The sequence below is a fragment of the Calidris pugnax genome, unplaced genomic scaffold (assembly GCF_001431845.1).
Source record: "Calidris pugnax isolate Ruff unplaced genomic scaffold, ASM143184v1 scaffold161, whole genome shotgun sequence".
NCBI classification, from domain to species: domain Eukaryota; kingdom Metazoa; phylum Chordata; class Aves; order Charadriiformes; family Scolopacidae; genus Calidris; species Calidris pugnax.
Genome location: NW_015090955.1, coordinates 837437 through 864421, shown reverse-complemented (window position 1 = coordinate 864421; position 26985 = coordinate 837437). Strand labels below are relative to the sequence as shown.

General features: G+C 53.3%; 3 protein-coding genes across 3 annotated transcripts in view; all 3 read left to right on the top strand.

Moving 5' to 3' along the window:
- The first annotated feature begins 233 nt into the window (after nt 1-233).
- LOC106893847 (cytidine deaminase-like) lies at nt 234-2738 on the top strand. Its single transcript, XM_014952095.1, has 4 exons — nt 234-488; nt 828-939; nt 1158-1212; nt 1898-2738. The coding sequence occupies exons 1-4, from the start codon at nt 311-313 to the stop codon at nt 2009-2011; spliced, it is 459 nt and encodes a 152-aa protein (XP_014807581.1). The 5' UTR covers nt 234-310; the 3' UTR covers nt 2012-2738.
- Nucleotides 2739-5660: 2922 nt separating this feature from the next.
- PINK1 (PTEN induced putative kinase 1) lies at nt 5661-22764 on the top strand. The gene is made up of 8 exons (XM_014952090.1): nt 5661-5743; nt 11305-11616; nt 12956-13059; nt 15638-15820; nt 17229-17392; nt 18626-18753; nt 20612-20848; nt 21525-22764. Exons 1-8 carry the CDS (start codon nt 5672-5674, stop codon nt 21783-21785), a joined length of 1461 nt encoding a protein of 486 aa, XP_014807576.1. The 5' UTR covers nt 5661-5671; the 3' UTR covers nt 21786-22764.
- Nucleotides 22765-24269: 1505 nt separating this feature from the next.
- AGMAT (agmatinase) overlaps nt 24270-26985 on the top strand; it is a 5006-nt gene continuing 2290 nt past the window's right edge. Inside the window, exons 1-4 of the mRNA XM_014952047.1 lie at nt 24270-24760; nt 24884-25086; nt 26187-26235; nt 26383-26578. Of these exons, the coding sequence (XP_014807533.1) occupies nt 24378-24760; nt 24884-25086; nt 26187-26235; nt 26383-26578 (831 nt within the window). The 5' untranslated portion in view covers nt 24270-24377. The remainder of the gene's footprint in view (nt 24761-24883; nt 25087-26186; nt 26236-26382; nt 26579-26985) is intronic.

Here is a 26985-nt window from a genome sequence, read left to right as displayed (position 1 = left end):
AAAAAAAAAAAAAACAAACACCACCGAGGCAGCGGCAGAAAAAATGCCCTGTCGGGACGGGGAGAGGAGGAGGTTAAAAGAAAAAACAAATAAAAGGGAGAAATTAGAAGAAATGAGAACAGTGGGTCGGGAAGGCATGCAGGGCACCCCCTGAGCCTGATGCTTTGGGGGTCAGGGCTGGCCCTGGGGATGCTTCCCGGCCGTCGGCTGCGTGCCGGGGCGTTATCCCGGCGGGGCTGGCCAGCCTATTTTTTCCAGGCGAGGAAATATTTAACCGCGGCGTCAGCGAGCAGAGCAGGAGGGTGCAGGCATGGAGGAGGGTGGCGGGCAGCACCCGGTCCCCGCTGCCCCCCCGGGGCGACCCCAGGAGGAATCCCTGCAGCTCCTTCTGCGCCGCAGCCGGGAGGCCAAAAACTGTGCCTATTGCCCCTACAGCCGCTTCCCGGTGGGCGCCGCGCTGCTCACTGCCGGCGGGGAGATCTTCTCTGGTAAGCCAGGGCTGTGAGACCCCCAATCCTTTAGGTTTTGGGGTCCCCCATGCAACCCTTTGGGGGTGCAGAGGGAACAGGGTGCTGGTTCCCTCCCCCCACCCTCCCCCTCTTGGCAGTCACCATCCCAGACCGAGCCAAAGATCGCAGCGGATGGGAAAATACGGGAAATAAATAGGGGAAGCGGGGAATGTGTTGGCAAGAGGGTGGTGAACAGGGAATATGGGGCTTTTTTTGCAAATTCCTCCACCCTACCCCCCGCCACTGGACAAAATGACCCAGAGGGGAGCTGGTGGGGTTCAGGGTGGCTGAGGGGGGTTGCTGGGGGCTTCCCCGCAGGGTGCAACGTGGAGAACGCCTGCTACAGCCTGGGGGTGTGCGCCGAACGCACCGCCATCCAAAAAGCCATCTCCGAGGGACACACCAGGTTCAAGGCCATGGCCATTGCCAGGTAAGGGCACCCCGAGGGATGGGCAGGGGGGGCAGCAGGAAAAACCCCAAGGGGCAGCTTCTGAGAATTTTTTGGGGGGGAAAGCAGCATTCTGCGTGTTTTTTGGAGTATGTTTGGGGGTAAATACGCTGTCGCTCTTTATTTATTGGTGGATGAAGGTCTTCTACAGGTGTTCTCCCCGCCCCAAGACTGAGTTCTGTTCCCTTCTCTTTTGGCAGTGACATGAGGGACTTCATCACACCCTGCGGTGCCTGCAGACAAGTGATGAGAGAGGTGAGTGTTCACGAGGGGACCCCACATCTCCTGACCCCAGGCATCGTCCCCAAACCCAGGCATTGTCCCCTGACCCCAGGCATCTCCCCCAAAACACCTGGAAGTACAAATGGGGCGTTGCAGCCCCTGTCCCCAACCCCAGAACCAACTCTGGGCTCCTCAAATTGCCCTCTCTGGGAAAGGGGGATTCCTCCCTGTTCCATGGGTGGTAATTCATTAACTCGCCCTCTCCAGGGGGTTTAATTCCTCCCAGGAGCAGAGTTTGGCCCCGGAGCTGTTGCCCCGGCTCTGCCAAGCCTGAAAATGGGGCTTTTCCTGCAAAAAGCTGAGCTCCCCACAGAGCCCATCCTGCTCTTACCTCCCTCCTCCCCATGGGCACCCTGGCACCTGCAGCCTGGTTTTGGGTGGTTAATATTTAATGGGCCACGGGGCTCAGCTCAGTGGCCGGATTCATCAGGTTTGGAGGCACCAGGACTCACCCTGGGGCAAGGTGGGGAGACAAAAATGGAAGATCTGAGCCCAAAATACCCCTTGGGTCAGACGATGCTGAAAAGCCACCCCAAAATACATGCAATAGAGGGGGATGCTCGCCACGAACCTGGCCAAAAAAAAGGATTATTTGAAGAATTTGAGGAAGAAGTGCAGGTTTTGCAGCAAGGCACTTTTTCTCCCTCTTCTCCTCCAGTTTGGCACAGACTGGGATGTCTACCTGACCAAAGCTGATGGGACCTACATCGTCAAGAGGCTGGAGGAGCTGCTGCCGCTCTCCTTCGGCCCCGAGGACCTGAAGAAGGTGTGAGCAGCGCGGCCAACACCGGCCTTTGCCCTTCGGCAGCAGGGGAGGATGGTTTTCCCCAAATCCCCCGGTGTGTAGGCGGCTTTTTGGGGACAATGCAACGGGAAATGTGTTTATAGTGTTAAGTTATCCATTCCTCTCGCTCGATTTCTGATTCCGCGCTGATTCGCAGATGCCGGCCCCACCTCGCCCCAGGGAAATGGCGAAATCAAATTGTAGAAATTCCCTGTTATTAGAAAAAAAAAAAAAAAAGAAGTGTCCCAATCTCACTGTAGGCGAGGGGGGAGATCCCAGGAGGAAAAGGGTTTGAGGCATGGCTCGAGCTTGGGCTTGTTGGTACCGAAATTGCTTGGGAAAATGCTGGATTCTTTAGCTCTGAAGGAGAAGTGAAAGCCAAGAGGAAAAGCTCCACCAACCCCAGTGGTTATTAATAAGCCAGTTGAGATTAGGAGATTTGCTGGAACTGGATGGTTATCGCCCTCAGCGTGTCCTTTGCTCGTTTTTCTCCGGCTTGTTTTTCTTCCTTTTATTCCGTTTGTGGGGACGAAGAGGGAGAAGAGTTTTCTGGGGAGTTTTGGTGTCTCCGCAGTCATGCCGTTTGCTGACTGTGTGATTAATTTAATTGCGCACAATGAAAAATTAATGTGTTGTATTTCCAAACGGGTGCTGGGTTGGGCATTACTGCCTACGCCCGAGTGAAATAAAAGCAGTCCTGGTTTATCTCCTGCAATTTGCAGTCAAATGATGAATCAATCACAGGGAAGGAAGAAGCTGGGCCTTGGGGCTGCCCCGCTGCCAGGCAGGGCAGGGGGACACTGGCTGTGCAGGCAGGACACAACCAGAACGTGGCATAGCCCAGAGTGTGGCCAGGGCACTGCTGGCCATATGGCTAGTGTCCTCCTGCCCTCGCTGGCCGTGTCCTGCTCCGTGCCCTGCTCAGTGCCCTGTGTGTGCACTGGGCTGTGCACAAGTGTCAGGGTTTAACCCCCAACAGCAACTGGGACCACACAGCCACTCGCTCACTAGAATAGGAAAAAGAGAGGGAAAAGAGAGGGAAAAGAGAGGGAAAAGAGAGGGAAAAGAGAGGGAAAAGAGAGGGAAAAGAGAGAGAAAAGAGAGAGAAAAGAGAGAGAACAGAGAGAGAAAAGAGAGAGAAAAGGAGGGGAAAACCCCTCCTTTTGGGTTGAGATAAAGATGGTTTAACAGAACAGGAACGGAAGAGGAACGAGGGGAAAACCCCTCCTTTTGGGTTGAGATAAAGATGGTTTAACGGAAGAGGAACATAATAATAGAATCAGAGAATGGTTTGGGTTGGAAGGGATCTTAAAGCCCCCCCAGTGCCACCCCCTGCCCTGGGCAGGGACACCTCTCACCAGCCCAGGTCGCTCCAAGCGCCCTCCAACCTGCCCTTGAACCCCTCCAGGGATGGAGCAACTACAATAATAAGGCTAAAAGAGTATACAAAATACAGTGATAGAACACAAGGTGCTCTCCCTACCCCGTGCTCAGTTGCCCAGCCTCTCTGGGAGCAGTGATTGTGGGTTCCTGTCCCCCCACCAACCCCCATTTCTATACTGAGCGTGACGTTTATGGTATGGAATATCCCTTTGGCCAGCGTGTCCTGTCTGTGCTCCCTCTCAGCTTCTACAGGAAGCTGAAAAATCCATGACTTAATATAAACATTACTCAGCAACAACTAAACCAGTATGTGTTAGCAACGACCTCACACTAACTCCAAAACACAGCAGTTACTAGGAAGAAAATGAACTTTATCGCAGGTGAAACCAGGACAACAAGCTGTGCCTAGGGCAGGGCTCTGGGCCGTGCCCTGGGCTGTGCCTGAGCCGTGCCCAGGGCAGTGCCATGCTCTGTGCCCTGCTGTGCACTAGTCCGTGCCCTGCCGTGCACAAGGCACACCCAGCCGTGTCCCGGGCTGTGCCCTGCATGGGCACGGGGCTGTACCTTGGCTGTGCCCTGCTCCGTGCCCTGCCACGTACTGGGTCGTGCCTCACCGTGCACCAGTTTGTGCCCTGCTGTGCACAGGGTCATGCCCGAGCCGTGCCCAGGGCAGTGCCATGCTCTGTGCCCTGCTGTGCACTAGTCCGTGCCCTGCCGTGCACAAGGCACACCCAGCCGTGTCCCGGGCTGTGCCCTGCATGGGCACGGGGCTGTACCTTGGCTGTGCCCTGCTCCGTGCCCTGCCACGTACTGGGTCGTGCCTCACCGTGCACCAGTTTGTGCCCTGCTGTGCACAGGCCATGCCCAGGGCCGTGCCCTGCCCTGGGCTGTCACACACCATGCACCAGTGTGTGCCCTACTGTGCACAGGGTCATGCAAAAGCCATGCCCAGGGCAGTGCCATGCTCTGTGCCGTGCTGTGCACTAGTCTGTGCCCTGCTGTGCACAAGGCACCCCCAGCCATGCCCTGGGCCGTGCCCTGCCACGTACTGGGTCGTGCCTCACCGGGCACAAGTTTGTGCCCTGCTGTGCACAGGCCATGCCCAGGGCCGTGCGCTGCCCTGGGCTGTCACACACCATGCCCCAGTGTGTGCCCTGCTGTGCACAGGCCATGCCCAGGGCCGTGCGCTGCCCTGGGCTGTCACACACCATGCCCCAGTGTGTGCCCTGCTGTGCACAGGCCATGCCCAGGGCCGTGCGCTGCCCTGGGCTGTCACACACCATGCCCCAGTGTGTGCCCTGCTGTGCACAGGCCATGCCCAGGGCCGTGCGCTGCCCTGGGCTGTCACACACCATGCCCCAGTGTGTGCCCTGCTGTGCACAGGCCATGTCCAGGGCTGTGCCTTGCACTGGGCTGTCACACACCATGCACCAGTGTGTGCCCTGCTGTGCACAGGGTCATGCCCGAGCCGTGCCCAGGGCAGTGCCATGCTCTGTGCCCTGCTGTGCACGGGGTTGTGCACAAGCCATGCCAAGGGCAAGGCTCTGCTCCATGCTGTGCCCCCGTGTACCGGGCCATGTCCTGCGTGGCACTGGGCTGTACCTCCTCCGTGCCCTTCTGTGCACCAGTGTGTGCCCTGCTGTGCACAGGCCATGTCCAGGGCTGTGCCTTGCACTGGGCTGTCACACACCATGCACCAGTGTGTGCCCTGCTGTGCACAGGGTCATGCCCGAGCCGTGCCCAGGGCAGTGCCATGCTCTGTGCCCTGCTGTGCACTAGTCCGTGCCCTGCTGTGCACAAGGCACACCCAGCCGTGTCCCGGGCTGTGCCCTGCATGGGCACGGGGCTGTACCTTGGCTGTGCCCCCCCCCGTGCACCAGTTTGTGCACTGGGCCGTGCCCGGAGCTGTGACCCGTGCCCTGCTCTGTGCCCTGCCGTGCCCCGGGGCCGAGCCCCTCTCCGTGTCCCGGGTTTGTTCCCTGCTCTATCGTGTGCTCTGCCCCTCTCCACGCCATGCTGTGCCCTGCTCCGTGTCCCGGGTGGTGCCCCGGGCTGTGTCCCGCAAATCCCGGGGCTGTGCCCCGCCGTGTCCCGGTCAGTGCCCTGCTCCGTTCCCCGCCATCCCCCGCCGTTCCCCGCCATCCTCTGCCGTTCCCCGCTCCGTTCCCCGCTCCGTTCCCCCCCTCCGTCGCCCGTGTGTTCCGGTGAGCTGGGGGATGTTACCCACCAAAAGCCAAATGCCCTTTCTTATGCCAAGCTCTGGCCATGGCACTGGGGCTGGTGGAGCCGCGCCTGGAGGAGCAGCGACGGGCCGAGGCGGCGTGCCGACACATCCAGGTGCGGCGTCCCCTCGGGGCGGGCTGCCCAGGGCCGGGGCCTGTCTCCGGGGAGCCCCTCGGGCGCCCTCCGTGAAGGGGAGGAGGGGTCGTTGCTGTGGGGAGCCCCTCAGACAACATCCATAGAGGGGAGAAGGGGGGGTCATTGGGTTTGGGAGCCCCTCAGACATCTTCCATGAAGGGGGGGAGGGTGTTCTTGCTGCTGGGGGCACCTCAGATACCCTCCATGAAGGGGATGGGTGGTCCTTGCTGTGGGGAGCCCCTCACACCCCTCGTGAAGGGGAGGAGGATGGCCCTTGCTGTGGGGAGTCCCTCAGACACTATCCATAAAGGGGAAGGGGTGGTCCTTGTATTTGGGAGTCCCTCAGACATCTTCCATGAAGGGGGGTTGTCCTTGCTATGGCGGGGCCCTCAGAAACCCTCCATGAAGGGGAGAAGGGGGGGTCCTTGGGTTTGGGAACCCCTCAGACATCTTCCGTGAAGGGTAGGGGGTCCTTGCTGTGGGGAGCCCCTCACACCCCTCATGAAGGGGAGGGGGATGGTCCTTGCTGTGGGGAGCCCTTCAGACACTATCCATAAAGGGGAAGGGGGGTTCTTGCATTTGGGAGTCCCTCAGACATCTTCCGTGAAGGGTAGGGGGTCCTTGCTGTGGGGAGCCCTTCAGACACTATCCATAAAGGGGAAGGGGGGTTCTTGCATTTGGGAGTCCCTCAGACATCTTCCGTGAAGGGTAGGGGGTCCTTGCTGTGGGGAGCCCTTCAGACACTATCCATAAAGGGGAAGGGGGGTTCTTGCATTTGGGAGTCCCTCAGACATCTTCCGTGAAGGGTAGGGGGTCCTTGCTGTGGGGAGCCCTTCAGACACTATCCATAAAGGGGAAGGGGGGTTCTTGCATTTGGGAGTCCCTCAGACATCTTCCGTGAAGGGTAGGGGGTCCTTGCTGTGGGGAGCCCTTCAGACACTATCCATAAAGGGGAAGGGGGGTTCTTGCATTTGGGAGTCCCTCAGACATCTTCCGTGAAGGGTAGGGGGTCCTTGCTGTGGGGAGCCCTTCAGACACTATCCATAAAGGGGAAGGGGGGTTCTTGCATTTGGGAGTCCCTCAGACATCTTCCGTGAAGGGTAGGGGGTCCTTGCTGTGGGGAGCCCTTCAGACACTATCCATAAAGGGGAAGGGGGGTTCTTGCATTTGGGAGTCCCTCAGACATCTTCCGTGAAGGGTAGGGGGTCCTTGCTGTGGGGAGCCCTTCAGACACTATCCATAAAGGGGAAGGGGGGTTCTTGCATTTGGGAGTCCCTCAGACATCTTCCGTGAAGGGTAGGGGGTCCTTGCTGTGGGGAGCCCTTCAGACACTATCCATAAAGGGGAAGGGGGGTTCTTGCATTTGGGAGTCCCTCAGACATCTTCCGTGAAGGGTAGGGGGTCCTTGCTGTGGGGAGCCCTTCAGACACTATCCATAAAGGGGAAGGGGGGTTCTTGCATTTGGGAGTCCCTCAGACATCTTCCGTGAAGGGTAGGGGGTCCTTGCTGTGGGGAGCCCTTCAGACACTATCCATAAAGGGGAAGGGGGGTTCTTGCATTTGGGAGTCCCTCAGACATCTTCCGTGAAGGGTAGGGGGTCCTTGCTGTGGGGAGCCCTTCAGACACTATCCATAAAGGGGAAGGGGGGTTCTTGCATTTGGGAGTCCCTCAGACATCTTCCGTGAAGGGTAGGGGGTCCTTGCTGTGGGGAGCCCTTCAGACACTATCCATAAAGGGGAAGGGGGGTTCTTGCATTTGGGAGTCCCTCAGACATCTTCCGTGAAGGGTAGGGGGTCCTTGCTGTGGGGAGCCCTTCAGACACTATCCATAAAGGGGAAGGGGGGTTCTTGCATTTGGGAGTCCCTCAGACATCTTCCGTGAAGGGTAGGGGGTCCTTGCTGTGGGGAGCCCTTCAGACACTATCCATAAAGGGGAAGGGGGGTTCTTGCATTTGGGAGTCCCTCAGACATCTTCCGTGAAGGGTAGGGGGTCCTTGCTGTGGGGAGCCCTTCAGACACTATCCATAAAGGGGAAGGGGGGTTCTTGCATTTGGGAGTCCCTCAGACATCTTCCGTGAAGGGTAGGGGGTCCTTGCTGTGGGGAGCCCTTCAGACACTATCCATAAAGGGGAAGGGGGGTTCTTGCATTTGGGAGTCCCTCAGACATCTTCCGTGAAGGGTAGGGGGTCCTTGCTGTGGGGAGCCCTTCAGACACTATCCATAAAGGGGAAGGGGGGTTCTTGCATTTGGGAGTCCCTCAGACATCTTCCGTGAAGGGTAGGGGGTCCTTGCTGTGGGGAGCCCTTCAGACACTATCCATAAAGGGGAAGGGGGGTTCTTGCATTTGGGAGTCCCTCAGACATCTTCCGTGAAGGGTAGGGGGTCCTTGCTGTGGGGAGCCCCTCAGACATCTTCCATGAAGGGGGGGAGGGTGTTCTTGCTGCTGGGGGCACCTCAGATACCCTCCATGAAGGGGATGGGTGGTCCTTGCTGTGGGGAGCCCCTCACACCCCTCGTGAAGGGGAGGAGGATGGCCCTTGCTGTGGGGAGTCCCTCAGACACTATCCATAAAGGGGAAGGGGTGGTCCTTGTATTTGGGAGTCCCTCAGACATCTTCCATGAAGGGGGGTTGTCCTTGCTATGGCGGGGCCCTCAGAAACCCTCCATGAAGGGGAGAAGGGGGGGTCCTTGGGTTTGGGAACCCCTCAGACATCTTCCGTGAAGGGTAGGGGGTCCTTGCTGTGGGGAGCCCCTCACACCCCTCATGAAGGGGAGGGGGATGGTCCTTGCTGTGGGGAGCCCTTCAGACACTATCCATAAAGGGGAAGGGGGGTTCTTGCATTTGGGAGTCCCTCAGACATCTTCTGTGAAGCAGGGGGAGGGTGTCCTTGCTGCTGGGGGCACCTCAGAATCTTCCATGAAGGGGGGGAGGGTGTTCTTGCTGCTGGGGGCACCTCAGATACCCTCCATGAAGGGGATGGGTGGTCCTTGCTGTGGGGAGCCCCTCACACCCCTCGTGAAGGGGAGGAGGATGGCCCTTGCTGTGGGGAGTCCCTCAGACACTATCCATAAAGGGCAAGGGGGGTTCTTGCATTTGGGAGTCCCTCAGACATCTTCCATGAAGGGGGGTTGTCCTTGCTATGGCGGGGCCCTCAGAAACCCTCCATGAAGGGGAGAAGGGGGGGTCCTTGGGTTTGGGAACCCCTCAGACATCTTCCGTGAAGGGTAGGGGGTCCTTGCTGTGGGGAGCCCCTCACACCCCTCATGAAGGGGAGGGGGATGGTCCTTGCTGTGGGGAGCCCTTCAGACACTATCCATAAAGGGGAAGGGGGGTTCTTGCATTTGGGAGTCCCTCAGACATCTTCTGTGGAGCAGGGGGAGGGTGTCCTTGCTGCTGGGGGCACCTCAGACAACATCCATAAAGGGGAAGAGGGGGGGTCCTTGGGTTTGGGAGCCCCTCAGACATCTTCCATGAAGGGCAGGGTGTCCTTGCTGTTGGGGAGCCCCTCAGACAATCCATAAAGGGGCTCAAATATCCTCCATGAAGGGGGGGGGGGTTGTCCTTGCTTTGGGGAGCCTGTCACACACCCCTCATGAATAAGAGGGGGGGGTCATTGCTGTGGGGAGCCCCTCAGGTACACCTCCCCAAGGAAGTTGGGGGGTGACTGCTATGAGCAGCCCTCAGGTACATCCCCAACGCACGGACTGCTGTGACAGCCCCACAGACATCTCTTCCTCCCCCAAAATGGGGTACTGTGGAAGCCTCTCACCACCCTAAAGTGGGTATGAAGGGGTCCTGCCTCTGGGGAGCCCCTCACTCCCTGTCCCCCAGCAAAGGGAGGGCATCAGGGCCCTGGGGATGGGGGGGGTCTCATGTCCCAGGAGACTGGTGTTGAGCCCCCGGGTCTGTCCCTTCTCCCTGAGCCAGACGGGAGCCCCGCAGGCTGGGGCAGGCCGTGCTGGCAGGGCACTGGGGACGGATGGTGCTGAACATATTTCATGGGTAAAAATAGACCTTTGGTGTTTGGTGCCAGCTGTCACCTGCCCCACTAACCGGCAGACAAACGCCTTCCTGCAGAGTTTCTGCCTTTCCCTGAAGTTTCTCAGGATGTTTTATCTCCCCTGCCCTTGCAGGGTGGTTAAATTTGCTGTCTTCCCCTTTCAGCCAGCCCTGAATCTGTGTCCCTTTGCCATGGGGCACATCCCTAGGGCGGCCACCAGCACGTCAGGGTTGTAGCTCACAGAGAAGCCTGTCTTGCTTACGTGCTCCAGGTGACAGCTGTGGCACCACCAGAACTGTACAATCATGAATGCTGTGGTTAAACTCCAGGACAGCCCTTCTGTGCTTTGTTTTCTCTTGTCTCTTGTGATTTCCTCCCCCTGCTTTCTCCTGTCACTGATTCTCTTTTCCTTTAACCAAACAACCCTCATACTTGGCTGCCACAAAAGCTCAGGGCATTGTTTTTCCATCTGTTGTTGCTTTTAATTGGATTTTCTTTTAAATGCTATTTGCCTGATTTATTTATGGAGGGGGAGAAAAGTGTAATAGTGCAGGTCTTTTTGGAAGTATTTAATTAGACTTGTCTTTACAAAACATATTTATATTCTAGATTAGCAAATGACTTTGCCTCCCTGTTCTTTTTCCCCTGTGCATCTACAGCACCCTTGGAAAGGGCACCTGTGGTAAAGGCTGTTTTAGGGGTAATTTGTTTCAGACAAAAATATATGGTCTGTGAATTATTTTCCCTGTGGTTACAGTGATTTGAGCCGAAGGGTTAGAGCTGGATTGTGGCTTTCAGGCAGGACCGACCCCGCGGGATGCGTAAATACCACAGAATCACAGAATCTTAGTGGTTGGAAGGGACCTCTGAGATCATCGAGTCCAACCACAAAAAAAAGAAAAAAACAAAAAAAACCTCCAAAAAAACACACCACACCAAACGCCCACCAAAAACACCGCACCCACCAACTAAACCCCACACTCAACACCTCGCCATAAACCAATAACCTTGGGCACTAGAGCATGCCCTGAAGAGCCATGTCTATACGTTTCTTAAATCCCTCCAGGGATGGTGACTCCACCACCTCCCTGGGCAGGCTGTTCCAGTGCTTGACCACCCTCTCAGTAACGTAATTCTTTCTAATATCTAATCTAAATCTCCCCTGCCCCAACTTCTGACCATTTCCTCTGGTCTTGTCGTTCGTCCTTTGGGAGAAGAGGCCAACACCTGCATTTCTACAACCTCCTTTCAGGTAGTTGTAGAGGGCAATGAGGTCTCCCCTCAGCCTCCTCTTCTCCAAACTCAACATGCCCAGTTCCCTCAGCCTCTCCTCATAGGACTTGTTCTCCAGACCCCTCCCCAGCTTGGTGGCTCTCCTCTGGACACGCTCCAGCACTTCAATGTCTTTCCTGTAGTGAGGGGCCCAAAACTGAACACAGTACTCGAGGTGAGGCCTCACCAGTCAGGGAGTTCTCCTTCGTTGGGAAGTCCTGAATAACCAAGCGAGCTTTTTACCGTTCCCTTGTCGTCTTCTTTTCAGACAGTGTTTGTCGGAAAGAACAAGCCGCAGAAAGATCCCCTGAGCTCCTTCCGCTGGCAGGGCTTCAAGCTGGAGGAATATCTCATTGGCCAACCCATCGGGAAGGGCTGCAGTGCTGCTGTGTACGAAGCAGCTATTCCTTTCTCCAGCAGTCGTCGGGGGCACGCAGAGAGCAGCGATGTGGCCGGGCAGGGGCCAGTCGTGCAGCAGGACGGTGGCTGGGCCTCCCAGGCAGCTGAAGAGGAGCCCGTGGTGAGCCAGCAACCCAAGGAGACTTTCCCGTTAGCTATCAAAATGATGTGGAACATCTCGGTAAGGAGTCGGTTCTTCATCTCCTTCTCTGTCACCGGGGAAGCCCGGCTGAAATACTTCAATTTTAAAAGCACTAATTGTGTAGCGCATGGTGAGCGTGTCAAAATAAAGCTGTTGATATGTGACATTGGGGACAGGGATTGTTAGTGAGCAGTCCCAGAGCAAGGTAATTAGCATTTGTCATTCCTTTGGAATGGGGGATTGGGAGCTGCTGGCGGTGGAGGTGTTGGTTATGGAGGTGATGTTTCTGGAAGAGAAGCTTTTCTGAAGCTGGCTGTAATGGCAAGGTGCAAGAAGTGGAAAGCCACTGCTGGTGGCTTGGGATCGGTGTCCTTGTCGGCATCAGGATGGAAATAGATTTTCTCCTGCAAAGTGTGGCTGGGGGTGGGACAACAGCCTTGCCCTGATGTGAATGAGAGAGATCTGTGCTGGGATTTCCCAGCTGGGGTGACTCTCTGATCATCCACCCCCTCAATGTGGCTATTCCACATTTGAAAAAAATCCACGTGGCTTCCACATGGAAGAGGTTTTGTGGCACTATGTGACAAGTGGATATTCTAAAAGAGTCTTCCAAAATGCCAACATCTGAAATCCCTTGGGCTCCAGAAATACCCTGGGATTTGGCTGTGGGCTTTTCCAGTCAGATTTGGAAGCTGAAAGTGAGTGTTAATGTATAGCTTAGAGTGCTCACAGTTGAGGATACATCCGAAGAGACAAAGGGATTTCTTTCTGCAATTCAAGGCCTTGTCACGTGCCTTGGCAAATTCTTTAAATAGTTAATTGCCTTCCTGGGTTTGCAAAGTAGAGAAGGGAGTCCCTTCTACCTGCTCTCAGTTGATCTAACCCCAGACACAGCGCCAGGATTATCTGCTTTCAGTCTGTATTGAAGGCTGGATGAGCCTTACGTGGCTTCCACATGGAAGAGGTTTTGTGGCACTATGTGACAAGTGGATATTCTAAAAGAGTCTTCCAAAATGCCAACATCTGAAATCCCTTGGGCTCTGGAAATACCCTGGGATTTGGCTGTGGGCTTTTCCAGTCAGATTTGGAAGGTGAAAGTGCGTGTTAATGTATAGCTTAGAGTGCTCACAGTTGAGGATACATCCGAAGAGACAAAGGGATTTCTTTCTGCAAGTTAAGGCCTTGCCACATGCCGTGGTAAATTATTTAAATAATTAGTTGCCTTCCCGGGTTTTCAAAGTAGAGAAGGGAGTCCCTTCTACCCGCTCTCAGTTGATCTAACTTCAGACACAGCGCCAGGATTATCTGCTTTCAGTCTGTATTGAAGGCTGGATGATTTGGGAGCTCAAACCCCTGCGGTGTGTAATTGCTTTTGCAGGCTGGTTCATCAAGTGAAGCCATCCTCGATGCTATGGGCCGAGAGCTTGTTCCAGCCACGAGGGTCGCCTTAGCTGGAGAATATGGAGCTGTCTCTGGCCGCAGGTACAGTCACGATGGAGGCGGTGATGATTCTCAAATGGTCACACACTAATTTTAAACATCAATTAATTTTGTGGCACTGTTAAGAGTTTTCTGTAATAGGTCCTGAACGTAGATAAAACCAAAGCCCTGGGATTCGTAATGACTCAGGAGGTGTGTGTAGGTGTTTTGTCCAAACGATGGTGCCTTCCTAAGTGCCACACACCTCCAGCATCACACAGGGACGGGCTGCTGGCTGCCTTGGGGGTTTTTCTGTGGTGAACCTCAATGATTCTATGATTCTATGATTTCGGAGTGGTGTGGAATTGCTTTTGCAGGCTGGTTCATCAAGTGAAGCCATCCTCGATGCTATGGGCCGAGAGCTTGTTCCAGCCACGAGGGTCGCCTTAGCTGGAGAATATGGAGCTGTCTCTGGCCGCAGGTACAGTCACGATGGAGGCGGTGATGATTCTCAAATGGTCACACACTAATTTTAAACATCAATTAATTTTGTGGCACTGTTAAGAGTTTTCTGTAATAGGTCCTGAACGTAGATAAAACCAAAGCCCTGGGATTCGTAATGACTCAGGAGGTGTGTGTAGGTGTTTTGTCCAAACGATGGTGCCTTCCTAAGTGCCACACACCTCCAGCATCACACAGGGACGGGCTGCTGGCTGCCTTGGGGGTTTTTCTGTGGTGTGCTTTTCCCCCTGCACAGTTAGGAAACCGCATAGTGATACCGCTGTTCAAATAGTGATTTACCACAGCCTTGTTGGTCCTGAACGTAGATAAAACCAAAGCCCTGGGATTCGTAATGACTCAGGAGGTGTGTGTAGGTGTTTTGTCCAAATGATGGTGCCTTCCTAAGTGCCACACACCTCCAGCATCACACAGGGACGGGCTGCTGGCTGCCTTGGGGGTTTTTCTGTGGTGTGCTTTTCCCCCTGCACAGTTAGGAAACCACGTAGTGATACCACTGTTCAAATAGTGATTTACCACAGCCTCGTTAAAGGCTGAGGAGCAGATTGTGTCACTGTGTGTTGGTGTGTGGGGAATAGCTGCAGCTGAACTGTACCAGGTGGTGTAGCCCAGAACAGTGTTGGAAGGTCACTCCAGTAATTGGGGACCAACTGGGGTCCTGCCACTGGTCTGATGGGTGACAGTGGCCAGTGTCTTAGTTCCCCCATGTGTAAAACGCTTTGATATCTGCAGAGTTAAAGTCTGGGAGGATCTACTTCTGATTAAACATCATTTAAATGCGTGTCATGGTGCTTTTTAATTACAGAAATATACACCTGTAATCGGTAACAATTTGACTGTGTTAAACATCAAACAATTTGACTGTAATGCAGTTCGACTGTAATATTCTAGAACTGGTTTGGTTGTAAAATGGGCGCTGGGCAGGGGGGTGGAAACTACTAGTGCAGGGAAACTGGCGAGAAAGAAAGTGGAAAATGACTCAATTTCCACTCTTGAGGGTGGAAAAATTGCATGGAAACTTAAATAATCTTGAGTTAGCTATCTTTTTGTTGACAAATGCATCTTTTTGTTCAGTTTGAAACAATGGAGTCCACAGTCCGGATTGTCTGATTTAAATTTCAAATCCATCTCAGCTGCCAATAGAAATGAATAATGAATGCTGTGTGGTACGTCGCTAACCGAGAGCGCAGCCGAGCAGCCAGGGGGTTATTTGACATTCAGGAGAGGAGAGGGGAGAGATCTGTTTTGCAGCTATGGATAGGTAACCTGCTTTTCCTTGTAGTGAGTGCTTCCTGGCCCTGCCATAAAATACAGGGTCTAAATTGATACGGTGTGAAGTTGACCTATATTTTATGTCTGGCAAAGTAATTGTTTTTGGTGTTTTTTCCTCTCTAAAGCTGTTGTAGCTCTTTTTGAACTGAGAAGCAGCCTGTGATGAGCTCTGCCTTTGTTAGCAGCATGGGAGGGCTAGTAAGGTTTGAATAAAATTAAAGGTTGTGTGTTAAGGTTAAGGGTTTCCAGCAAAACTGCTTTTTCTGCACTGGTAAAGCACCAGTGTTTCCTGTTCAACCATTGTGTGTAGGGAAAACCCAGTTACAACAGAGTCCTAACAGCCACAGGTGTAGTCTTGGTGTGTGTACCCTCTGCTGGTGCACAGCACTGCCTTGGGGATGGTTCACTTTGCTGTGGGAAGCACCAGGGTAGATTTTGAACTCAGGAGAGAGAGCTGAGACCTGCCCGTGCCTGCCATGGACCTGCTCAGGCTGAGGGTGCTCTGCATCGACGTGAGGAACGCTGGGCTGAGGCACCAGTTAGGAAACTGGCCGTGAGGGCAGGGAAGTTGCTGTTGCTGTTCTTTCTGACTGTATGGTTTCCAGGATGCGAGCGTTTGAATATTTGCTTAACGTGCAGTCCTGTAATCTGTACCGGGCAGCCTTAATGCTCTCTCTAATAAGGTTTTCACTGCAGAATAAACCTGTTTGCACACAGCTTTGGAACCCTTGGGTGGGGAGGACGGGCCGTATTAATGAGAAGTAATTTCAGAAATAACAAGAGACGCGTCTGATAAATCCCAACTGACCAGGAGGCCGATGTAATCTGTGGAATCTGTACTTTTGTGCAGAAAACCTGTCCTTGGGAGGAAGAAGTTGCAGCCTCATCCGAATATAATCCAGGTGATCCGAGCGTTCACATCCTCGGTCCCTTTGCTGCCCGGAGCCTTCGCAGACTATCCCGATGTTCTTCCTCTAAGCCTGAATCCCAGAGGGATCGGTCACAGCCGCACGCTCTTCTTGGTGATGAAGAAGTAGGTAGAGAGATGCTTGTTATGCGACTCGGGCTTTTCTGCTGCTGCACGGGTCCTGGCAAAGGTTTGGCCTGGGCTGCTGCCAAAGAGCGGAGTGCGCTCTTGGAAATGCCTCCTGAGACTTGTTCCAAGTCCTTGAGATTTTAACTCTTTGTTCGACAACGAAGACAAGCTGTTCTTTTTAGTAATTACCCCAAATTGAAGTAAGAAATGTGGAGCTTGTCCCCGTTTGTCTGCCCTTCTGAGTCTGAACTTCACCCCCAGTGTGAGCACGCAGTTAGAGATGGAGTAGAATCGGTAACGAGATGTATTAGGGCTCGGCATCTCTGGCTTTCTCAGATGGGTTTTGGTTTTGAATGGGTACTGCAGTGGCATTGATGGAAAAGCACCTTCTGTTTCGCACTCCTTTGTTCTGCCTGCGGCTGGAGAAGTGCTCTGTCCTCTCTGTATTTCAAGAATATGTTCTGTCACCTGATGAGCACATCTCATTTTGCTCATACAATCTGCATTATTAATCTGCCTCCTCTTTCATCCAAAATCTAACATATAAAAACCTTTTAGAGTGACTACTGGAGCCCTTTGCCATGGCATTTAAGAGGCTTATTTTATTTGCAGTTGTTGATCTCAGGTGAGAGTGCCAAAAATTCAGTGGTGGGTGTTGTTGCAAACCAGAGGATTTGAGAGCAGCAGACAGGGCAGTGGTGTCAGGCTGAGGGTGGGAGGTAGGAAGGGATCGTGGAGGTCAGGAAGAATTTGGCACATATGAGCATTGATGGAGGTCATCCTGCCCCTCTGCTCTGCCCTGGGGAGGCCCCATCTGGAGCACTGGGACCAGTTCTGGGCTCCCCAGTTCCAGAAGGACAGGGAACTGCTGGAGAGGGTCCAGCAAAGGGCTACAAAGATGCTGAGGGGCCTGGAGCATCTCTGTGCTGGGGAAAAGCTGAGGGACTTGGGTCTGTTTAGTCTGGAGAAGACTGAAGGGGAATCTGATCAATGCTTATAAATCCTTCAAGGGTGGGTGTCAAGAGGTTGGGGCAGGTCTTTTTCCAGTGGTGCCCAGGGACAGGACAAGAGGGGGAATGGGCACAAACTTGAACGTGGGAAGTTCCATCTCAACATGAGGAGGAACTTGTTTGCTGTGAGGGTGGCAGAGCCCTGGCAGAGGCTGCCCAGAGAGGTGGTGGAGTCTCCTTCTCTGGAGACATTCCAACCCCCCTTGGACACGTTCCTGTGGGACCTGTTCTGGGTGGACCTGCTCTGGCTGGGGGTTGGACTAGGTGATCTCCAGAGGTCCCTTCCAACCCTGTATCATTCTGTGAGCGTGCTGCATCCCAGCCAGCACTGAGGTCAAACTGCAAGCATTAAGCTTCCAGGATGCTAATTCTGAGTTTTTCTTTGTTCTGACCAGTTACCCATGCACCCTGCGCCAGTACCTGAGGGAGAGCAGTCCAGATGTTCGTCTCTCCACGATGATGATTTTACAGCTCTTGGAAGGCGTGGACCATCTTGTTCGACACGGAATAGCACACAGAGACCTGAAGTCTGACAACATCCTGGTTGAATTTGATTCTGGTAGGTGGATCTGTGAGTAGAATTGCCAATTAAGTAACAGACAGAAGTGATGCAGCCATGTAGGTATTCGGAGAATTCCTACCCAGACGCACGTTTTGGGGGGAAAAACGAGCATCAAACCCTTTGAAGAATCTCAGTGTTAGTTTTTACTTAGCGCTTGCTGTCACTGCAGAACTGGGGAAGTCATTTATCCTGTCACTGCCTCGGGTTTGGATCATTAAAACAGACTTGAAAAAGGAGCATGGTGCTGTAATCAGGTGGAGGGATGCAGGGTATTGCTAAGGTTTGCACAGCGGATGTTGGCTGGAGCAGATGAGCATGTAGTAACGCCAGTGACATCAATGATGCTGGAGGTGCCTTTGCTTCAGGCTCTTTGCCAAATAACACAGCGTGGTTCTTAAAATCTCACCTCTCGGTGGGTCAGGTTAATAGTGCTGCACCCTGGGATGATGGAACGTCGATTGGAAATCAAGGGAACCCACAGCGTTAAAGCCCAAAGCAGCTTTTCCATCATCTTGTTCTCCTGTCAGCCTCTCTAACGGAGATTTTAATTACCTGAGCTCTTTTTTAGCGTGATTGGGATTTGAATGGGCAGGAAACAATAGCAGGCAGCCAGATCTGTGTAATTAAAGGTCTTGGTGCAGCAGCGGGGGAAGGTTTTCAGCATTACTAATGCCATCCTTCTTTTCTGGAAGGAAAAGCTGCTCTGGAGCAAAGCTGAATGTGGTTAGGAATGATGGGAAGCATTGATTTTTCCGTATCGGGTCTGGAGAATTAATGATTCCTCTTTGCAATGTTTGACTTGTCATCAGGACAAGGACTGGTAACAAATACAAAGTTTCTCTGTCCTTTTGCTATCACTAAGTCTAGATGTATATATCTATATCTGTAGCTTTTGCTGTAGGTAAAAGCAAAGGGAAAAAAGATGAATATGTTCCTCCATCATGGATGAGTCTCTAACGTTGTCTTCAGTTTTATGGTATCCACGACATTTTGTGAGAGACACGTTCCACGTGGAGCAGTAGTATTGTGTAAAGAGGAAATGAAATAACAAGTTTTTGTTTTAATAAAACTAATATTTCACCTAACATCACGGAGGAGAAACAGCGTGCGGTTGTGCTGATTCCTGGGGGTTTTGAGATGGTTCCTGGAGAGTGTCTCTGGTGTCTGTGTGATGGACAGCAGATACCCCCAAAGCAAACACTGACTCTGCTTGCCCCGTGTCGTTCACAGCTGGCTGCCCCTGGCTGGTGATCACCGACTTCGGTTGCTGTTTGGCAGATGAAAACCTGGGCTTGAGACTGCCTTTCACCAGCTCCTACGTGGATCGGGGTGGCAACGGCTGTCTCATGGCACCCGAGGTAAATCCCCCTGTAGTTAAGGTTTGTGTTGCTGGTTTTCTGCTTTTCCTGCTGGTGAGACCAAAAAGTTTCACCCCCAGCTGTGGTGCAGGCTGTGATAGGAACTCAGAAAAGGGTAGAATCATAGAATCATAGAATCATCTGGGTTGGAAGAGACCCTTGGGATCATCGAGTCCAACCATCTCCCCTACTCTACAAAGTCCTCCCCTACACCATGTCCCTCAGCACTGCATCTAAACGGCCCTTAAACACAGCCAGGGATGGGGACTCCACCCGCTCCCTGGGCAGCCTGTTCCAATGCCCGACCACTCTTTCGGTGAAAAATTCCTTCCTAATGTTCAATCTAAACCTCCCCTGTTGGAGCTTGAAGCCGTTCCCTCTCGTTCTGTCACTAATTACCTGTGAGAAGAGACCAGCACCAACCTCTCTACAGTGTCCTTTCACGAAGTTGTAGAGAGTGATGAGGTCTCCCCTCAGCCTCTTCTTCCTCATACTAAATAGCCCCAACTCCCTCAGCCGCTCCTCAGACGATTTGTTTTCCAAACAGGTAGGATTGGGTCTAGAAGCAGTGGAGGGTGTCAGGGTGTATCACTTTGCTGTGATTTGTCCCTATTTTCTGCTGAAAGCCTCCGCGATCGGATCGATTGTTTTCTACCCCTTCCTGCCTGTTGACATAACTGGGTCACAGAAGGCAGGACCCATAGCTGGTTACTGCATAACTGATCTCACCCTGTGCTCCCTCATGGGGAGCTGTGTCCCCTAAAGTGGTGTAGGAGGTCTCTGTCCTAACTTGAGTTACACTCGCTAAACATCTCTGCTTTAATAAAAAAAAAAACCCTTCTGAGCTGTGCTGAGCAGCTCTTAAACAGACACCTTGAGCGCTAAAAGGTTGTCAGTCAGTGTTAGGAGGCAGAATTGACCTTTCCCACAAAAAAATCCAACCCACCTTTGCTCTTCAGTCTTTTTTCTGTGGCCCCTTTCTATGTGGCTGTTAAAGAAGTTTATGCGGCGGCCCTTGTGTTGCGCCAGTAGTTTTTGGGTGAAGTTCAAGGTGGTTGTGAAATGGTGTGCAGTTCCTTTTTATTTCGCTGATGATAACCGTCATAAAAGGGAAAACACCCTTAACTGTCTGCTTGACCCCAAGCCCCATTGCCCAAGTGCTGGTGCAGTATTTTGTTTATCCACCTACGGTGCAGTGTTTTGTTTATCCACCTGTCTCCTGTCAGCCTGAAATCCCAGAGAGAAATAGCCCTCAGGACTCTGTGAATGCTGGTCTGGGGAAACAATTAAAGCCTGGTCACAATGACCAGACTCCTCCCAGTGCCCTGGTGGGCTGAGCAGTGTCTAGAGCATTCCAACAGGGAATATTCACACCAGACATTTAGATGAACCCTAGCTTTGGTTTCAGTCTCAGTTTATTACAGCGGAAATACTGACTCAACCCTTTGAAAACTCATTTTAGTAGAGAATCATAGAATCACAGAATTGTCCAGGTTGGAACGGACCTTTAAGATCATCCAGTCCAACCATCAACCTAACTGATAAAAACCATCACTAAACCCTGTCGCTGAGCACCATGTCAACCCGTCTTTTAAATCCCTCCAGGGATGGTGCCTCAGCCACTTCCCTGAGCAGCCCATTCCAAGGCTTCATAACCTTTTCAGTGTCAAAATTCTTCCTAATATCCAATCTGGACCTCCCCTGGTGCAACTTGAGGCTGTTTCCTCTTGTCCCATCGCCTGTTCCTTGGGAGAAGAGACTGACCCCCGCTTCTCTACAACCTCCTTTCATGTAGTTGTAGAGAGCAAAGAAAATCAGAGTTGAGCTGTTCATTTGACCATCACCATCTCTGTGACAGGTGATCACAGCATCCCCTGGCCCGGGCACCATCATCAACTACAGTAAAGCTGATGCTTGGGCTGTGGGAGCCATTGCCTATGAAATCCTGGGCCTGCCCAACCCTTTCTACGGCCACGGGGACTCGAGTCTGGAAAGCAGGAGTTATCGGGAAGACCAGCTGCCGAGCCTGCCCGATCCTGTGCCCCTTGAGGTGAAGGAAGTGATAAAGATGCTGCTTCAGAGGGATCCCAACAAGGTGAGAAGCTGTTGTGTTGCACAAGTTGTCTGACCCGCCCTTTGGGAGTATCATTTGTAGATCATGTCACCCCGGAGGGCTGAGGGCTGGAATCCAGGTCTCGCTGCAGTCTAGATAACGATCAAAGGCAAACAAAAGGTCTTTGCTGAAGTACAGTTAGGGCACTGAATTTCACTGAATTTCACTGAAGTTTAGAGTTGGAAGGGACCATAGAGATCATCTAGTCCAACCCCCCTGCTAAAGCAGGACCACCCAGAGCTTGTCAGAGCATGTTACTCAGGAGCATCCAGGTGGGGCTTGAAGATCTCCAGAGAAGGGGACTCCACACCCTCCCTGGGCAGCCTGTTCCAGGGTTCTGTTCACGTGAAGAAGTTTCTCCTCATATTTGAGTGGAACCTCTTCTGTTCCAACTTGTGCCCGTTGCCCCTCGTCCTCTCACTGGGAACCACTGAAAATAGTTTCAGGGAATTCAGTGGGTATTTGTGTCAGGGGCTGGACCTTGAATTGGGGGGGGATCATGTCCAGCTTCCAATAATAAATAGCACCAAAGAGCTTTTTTATTCACACAGACTTTGCGGTGCCTTAAGGGGGACTTCTGGCAGTGTAGATACTACGTGCTATCAAAGTCAGGGGTTGCAGCATGATCAGCTAATCCTCCCTCTCCTTCCTTTCACAGAGGTTGTCTGCCAGAGTGGCTGCAAACGTGCTTCACCTGAGCCTCTGGGGTGAAAGTGTTCTGGCCTCCAAGGCCCTCAAACCCGACCAGATGATCGCCTGGCTTCTCTGCCAGTCTGCGGCCGCTTTGCTCACCGACAGGCTGGTGGATAAAAGCCGGGTAGAAACCAAAATGAAGATGTGTTTTTTGGCAAACCTGGAGTATGAAGACCTCTGGGCAGCACTGTTCCTCTTGCTGGCCTGGAGAAGCCGGTCTGGGTGAAGAATACCATCGGGGGGGCATGACCGTGCGATAGATAAATGGCACTTTTTAAATGCACATAGGAATCTGTCTTTTCTGCCTGCCTGGAATCCTGTAGTGCTTTAGGGAACAAAGCTGCAGGCCTGTGTTTGAGAGGTTTTTGAGTTTCCCTCTAGCTTTTCTTTCTCTGCTGGAGGAAATGCCCTCGCTTCCTTACTCTTTTGGTGAGGGTTTGAGGACCTCGCAGGTGTCCTGAGGTGCGTGGTTGGTTTTGCTCATGTTTGGGAATTCACAGTTGACTTCGAAGTCGTGTGTTGAATGAAGCAAGTTCCCTTTCAGAAGGGGATGTGTGTGGCAGGAGGCACTGTCTAACTGCTCTTTACACGGAAGCATCACGGATTTAAACAATACACGGAGAAAGCTGAGCTGACAAAGGGATGTGCAATCTTTATTTTCATAGGGAAGCCATGGGTGGTCTTAAGGTGATATTTCCCTGCAGCCACAGATGTATCTTGCTATAAAATAACCGCCTAAAAGCCTCCTAGTGAGGTGCTGACTGGTGGGGTGAGCATCAGGAGCTGCTCACTTCGTACGATAACGCACCAGTAAACACCTCGCTAGTTGTACGCAAAATAGCACGAGTACAATGAACCCAAAACCTGCTTATATTTGTTTCTCAACTTGTTTTTGTGCAGTGACTGCTGTTGCGGGGGCCAAGGCCAAGTCAAACTGTCCAGTTTAGGGATAATTTTGTGACCGAAACGGGGCTGAGCAGCAGTCCCTGCTTAAAGAGTTTAGTGTGGTGCTCTTCTGTTTGAAATACCTGTTCATTGTGTTTAATAATGAAGTAATATCCTTTGGTCAGGAAGGATGAGAGACATCCCTGTTTGAACAACCACGGTGGTGTTTCTGAAAACATCATTCGATTTCGTGTCTGTAGTTGTGTTCAGAGGAACTCGGGGAGAAAGTTGGTGCACAATAAATATAAGGTTAAGCTCTGCTGCTGAGTGGGTTCTCTGAATCTGGCTGATGTCTGCTCGTGGGTTTTGGCTGTGGAGACCTCTGGGGCCACGTGGTCCTGGTTCGGTGGTGTCTTAAAAGATCATTCTGCTCTTTCCAGTCCCATCCCCAGAACCTGTTATTTTATTCCACCAAGTGGAGTTTCCTGATGAGGAGGAGACCTTGCCTCCTGAATGTGTCTGTTTTCTCCCCTCCTGAGTGGTAAAACTCTGGCTGCTCCTGCAGTTTCCAGGTCAATGTGGTGGTGTGTCAAATGGCTGGTGTCCCTAATCGTCGCGCAGTGACGTGCCATCAAGGTCTCGCACGCGTCTGGTTCAGCCATGGAACAGCCCTGCCTGTGAACGTGGCACACTGCTGGGGCTGTGAAGAGCACAGAGCCTTGGAAAACACGGAAAATGAGCTCTTCGGGGTAAAAGTTGCAGAAAAAGAACTTTCTAATCTTGGTCTGACCCTAAAAGAAGCTGCTGCTGCTGCTTTTTCTTAGTTCTTAGGTTTTTTCTGAGCTCTTGCAGCGTGTTTTTAGCTGGGATGGCTGCCTTGAATTTATGTGCTCTGTGCACCCAGATCCAGCAGCGATGCCAGTTCCTCAAACACTGTCTCTGGAGCTTTTGGAAGAGCTGATACTGTGGCTTTTTTGGTAGATCTTGGCTCTGACCTCTCTTTCTGTCCTTCTGCTGTTTCTCTGAGCCAGCTGGAGCTGGTTAGCTCAGCAAGGCACAGCTCCTCTTGTCTTTCCTCATCCTGCAGTACCAGGTGTGGAATACACACATTCCACATCCAAACCAACTCTGTGGAGTGGGCTTTCTGCTGGTTTTTTTTTCCCCCCTTGATTTTCCTCCCAGATCCAATTGCCCCACGAGTAGGGAGCAGAAATTAGGAGCCGGAGCCCTCTGATTTCAAGCACCTCATTATTAGGCCAACCAGGGTTTGAGCTGCCGGTTAACTCCAGACACTGCAAACTTGATTTCCCTGGAAATCGTCTCATTTGGTCTCTCTGGCCTCAAAAATGGCCTAAAACGTTGGTCCTGCAGCACTGCCTCTGGTTCTTAAATCCCTGTTGTTGCTCCTCATTTGCTTGCGCTTTGTCTGTCTGCCGTTCTGCTGAGGTTAGACTTTGGTTTCTTTCTGTTGTTTCACTGCCTGCCTTTTGTTAATGAGACATGTTTATGATTCTTCAGCATTCTGGATGCTTTTGAAAAGTGCAGTTTTAAAAGTACATGCTGTTAAAGCAACAAATGCTGCTTTACTCTCTGCAAATTCCCAAGGGGAGGGGGGTCAAAACAGGAACGTTTCCCAGCGCATCCCTCTTGCCCTGTCGCTCTAATCCTCAGGCTGCTGCGTTTGTTCCTGGTGTTTGCCAGGAAGCAGAGGGTGCTGTGGGGAAAAGGGGGTGGCTGTGAGGGGGGAACACAGGGGGCTGGTCAAATCTCTGCCTTTCCCTGAGCAGTGGGCTGCACTTTGAACCCTGGGGAGGGCGGAGGGAGGCATGGCCGAGGTGCCTGGCTCTCTGCCCGACTGCGGCGCTCCAACCGGGACGGGGACGAGCTCCGTGGCACCTCTCGCTCTTCTCCGTGTGGGGCAGAGGCTCGGAGCATGTGGGGCAGGGTGAGGAGTGGGCTCTGGGCTGGCTGCAGCCAGCTGCTGCCCAGGGAAGCCGCAAACCGTGCTCGCAAGCTGGCTGCGTTTGCCGCGGCGGCCACCCCGCGCCGTGGCTCGTGGTCCCCAGCTCTCCTGGCCACCTCTGGCTCCTCGCTGGGCACATCCACGGGGCTCCTCCAATGCCTGGCCCTGGGACACGGGACCTTTTGCCGCTGGGGCTCACGGTTCAACGTGCCCCCCAGTGCCCATTTCGTGGCCCGGCCCGTGGGGGTGTGCTCCATGATGAAACTGCCCGTCCAGGCGTCGGCGGAGGGACTGGATGCCGCTTTTGTGGGCGTCCCTCTGGACACGGGCACTTCCAATCGGCCAGGAGCCAGGTAAGGGGGTGCTGGGGGAGCCAGTGCTTCACTCCAGCCTTCTGGAATGGCTCTGTTCCTGTGGGAAGAGCATCAGGAACTGCCCGGCAGCTTTTCCTGGCTGTTTTCTTCTCTCTACCCCAGGTTCGGCCCCCGCCAGATCCGTGCCGAGTCGGTGATGGTGAGGAGCTACAACGGCAGCACCAGGGCAGCACCTTTTGACTCCCTGCGGGTGGCTGACATCGGGGACGTCAATGTCAACCTCTACAACCTGCCCGACAGCTGCCGCCTCATCCGAGAGTCCTACCAGAAGATAGTGGCCTCCGGCTGCGTGCCCCTCACCTTGGGTAAGGACCCCGCGTCCCCCTGCCGTGCCACCAGGCCCCTGCTCATCCAAACTCCCTCTCCTCCTCCCCTCCTTCAGTCTGAAGGGAAGGTGAGCGAGGAATCTGTCCCCTGCACGGGGTGTTGGGCTAAATAAGGGGCCAAATGGGTGAATCACAGGTAAATTTACCCTCTCTCTACTGAAATTCCTGCCATCCCTGGTGCCTCCTGTGTCAAAAAACGGGGAGAATGGGTCAGCCAAGAGACTGTTTCAGTGCATGGCCTGAAGCTCAAGCACAAGTCTGGTCAGCAGGGTGCTTTTAGTGCTTTGGTGTCCCAAAGCACGAGCGGTTTGTGCCCCTCTGGGAAGCTTTCAGCACCCAGCAGCCCGTGCTGCTTTGCACGGGGCATGATTTGGGCACACGTTCAAGTTCCCAGCTGTCCCAGCTTGGCATGGCTAAACGAAGGGAGCGTATAAAGTGGGGCAAATTATCAGTTACTGCGTTCTCAGAAGTGAATCAAACACCTATTTATAGCCCTGGGCAAGGGTCCTGCTCCACGGGCTGCCCCAAACGGGGAGAATGGGTCAGCCAAGAGACTGTTTCAGTGCATGGCCTGAAGCTCAAGCACAAGTCTGGTCAGCAGGGTGCTTTTAGTGCTTTGGTGTCCCAAAGCACGAGCGGTTTGTGCCCCTCTGGGAAGCTTTCAGCACCCAGCAGCCCGTGCTGCTTTGCACGGGGCATGATTTGGGCACACGTTCAAGTTCCCAGCTGTCCCAGCTTGGCATGGCTAAACGAAGGGAGCGTATAAAGTGGGGCAAATTATCAGTTACTGCGTTCTCAGAAGTGAATCAAACACCTATTTATAGCCCTGGGCAAGGGTCCTGCTCCACGGGCTGCCCCTGCCAGCAGTGATGTGTCTCTGGTCCTCCCGAGGAGGGAACAGGGGAGAGGAAACAACCTGCACCTGAGAGCCTCAGGTTTTCCTTTGGGTATGAAGCCCTGGGGTGTATAAAGAAGCGCAGGATGGATGTGAGGGGGGAAAAAAATCCTCTGGGAACAAAGGTAATGAGCCCTGAGCACCTCTTGGGGTGTGTCACAGCCTCTTCTCTGTCCTGTTGCAGGTGGAGATCACACCATAACATACCCCATCCTGCAGGCCGTGGCAAAGAAGTAAGTTTCCAACCTGGAGATGTAGAATTAAGGACCTGGGAAGGAGCCTTGGGAAGGTCTACACCTTGGGAAGGCTCCTGGTTTGTTCTCCACGGCGTGGGCAGGGCCACAAGGTGGGGACTAACCTGGCCACCCTCTCTCGACTAGGCATGGTCCCCTGGGACTGGTGCACGTGGATGCTCACACCGACACCGGCGACAGAGCCCTGGGGGAGAAGATCTACCACGGGACCCCCTTCCGGCGCTGCGTGGAGGAAGGGCTGCTGGACTGCAGCCGCGTGGTCCAGATCGGCATCCGAGGCTCCTCCTACGACCCCAACCCTTACCAGTACTGCCAGGAGCAGGTAAGCTCAGCCACAGGCACACACCGGGCGCTGCTTTCTTCTCCTACCATGAATATTCCCTCAGCTCCAGCAGGAAAAGAAAGGTATTTTCAGCATCTTATCCCATGCCAGCAGCTTGGCCTGTGGGATTAAAACTCCTGGTTCACTGAGCCATTAGTGGGGAATAAGAAAGTGGGAGTGAGCTCTAGAGGGTGCCCCAAGGTGCTTCTCTCTCTGCAGCTCGGCCCAGGGATGAGGATTTATCCCAGCAGAAATCATAGAATCATAGAGTTGTCCAGGCCGGAAGGGACCTCCAAAGGCCATCTAGTCCGACCCCCCCGCAGTCAGCAGGGACACCCCCAACTAGACCAGGTTGCCCAGGGCCTCGTCGAGCCTCTCCTTGAATATCTCCAGGGAAGGGGCCTCAA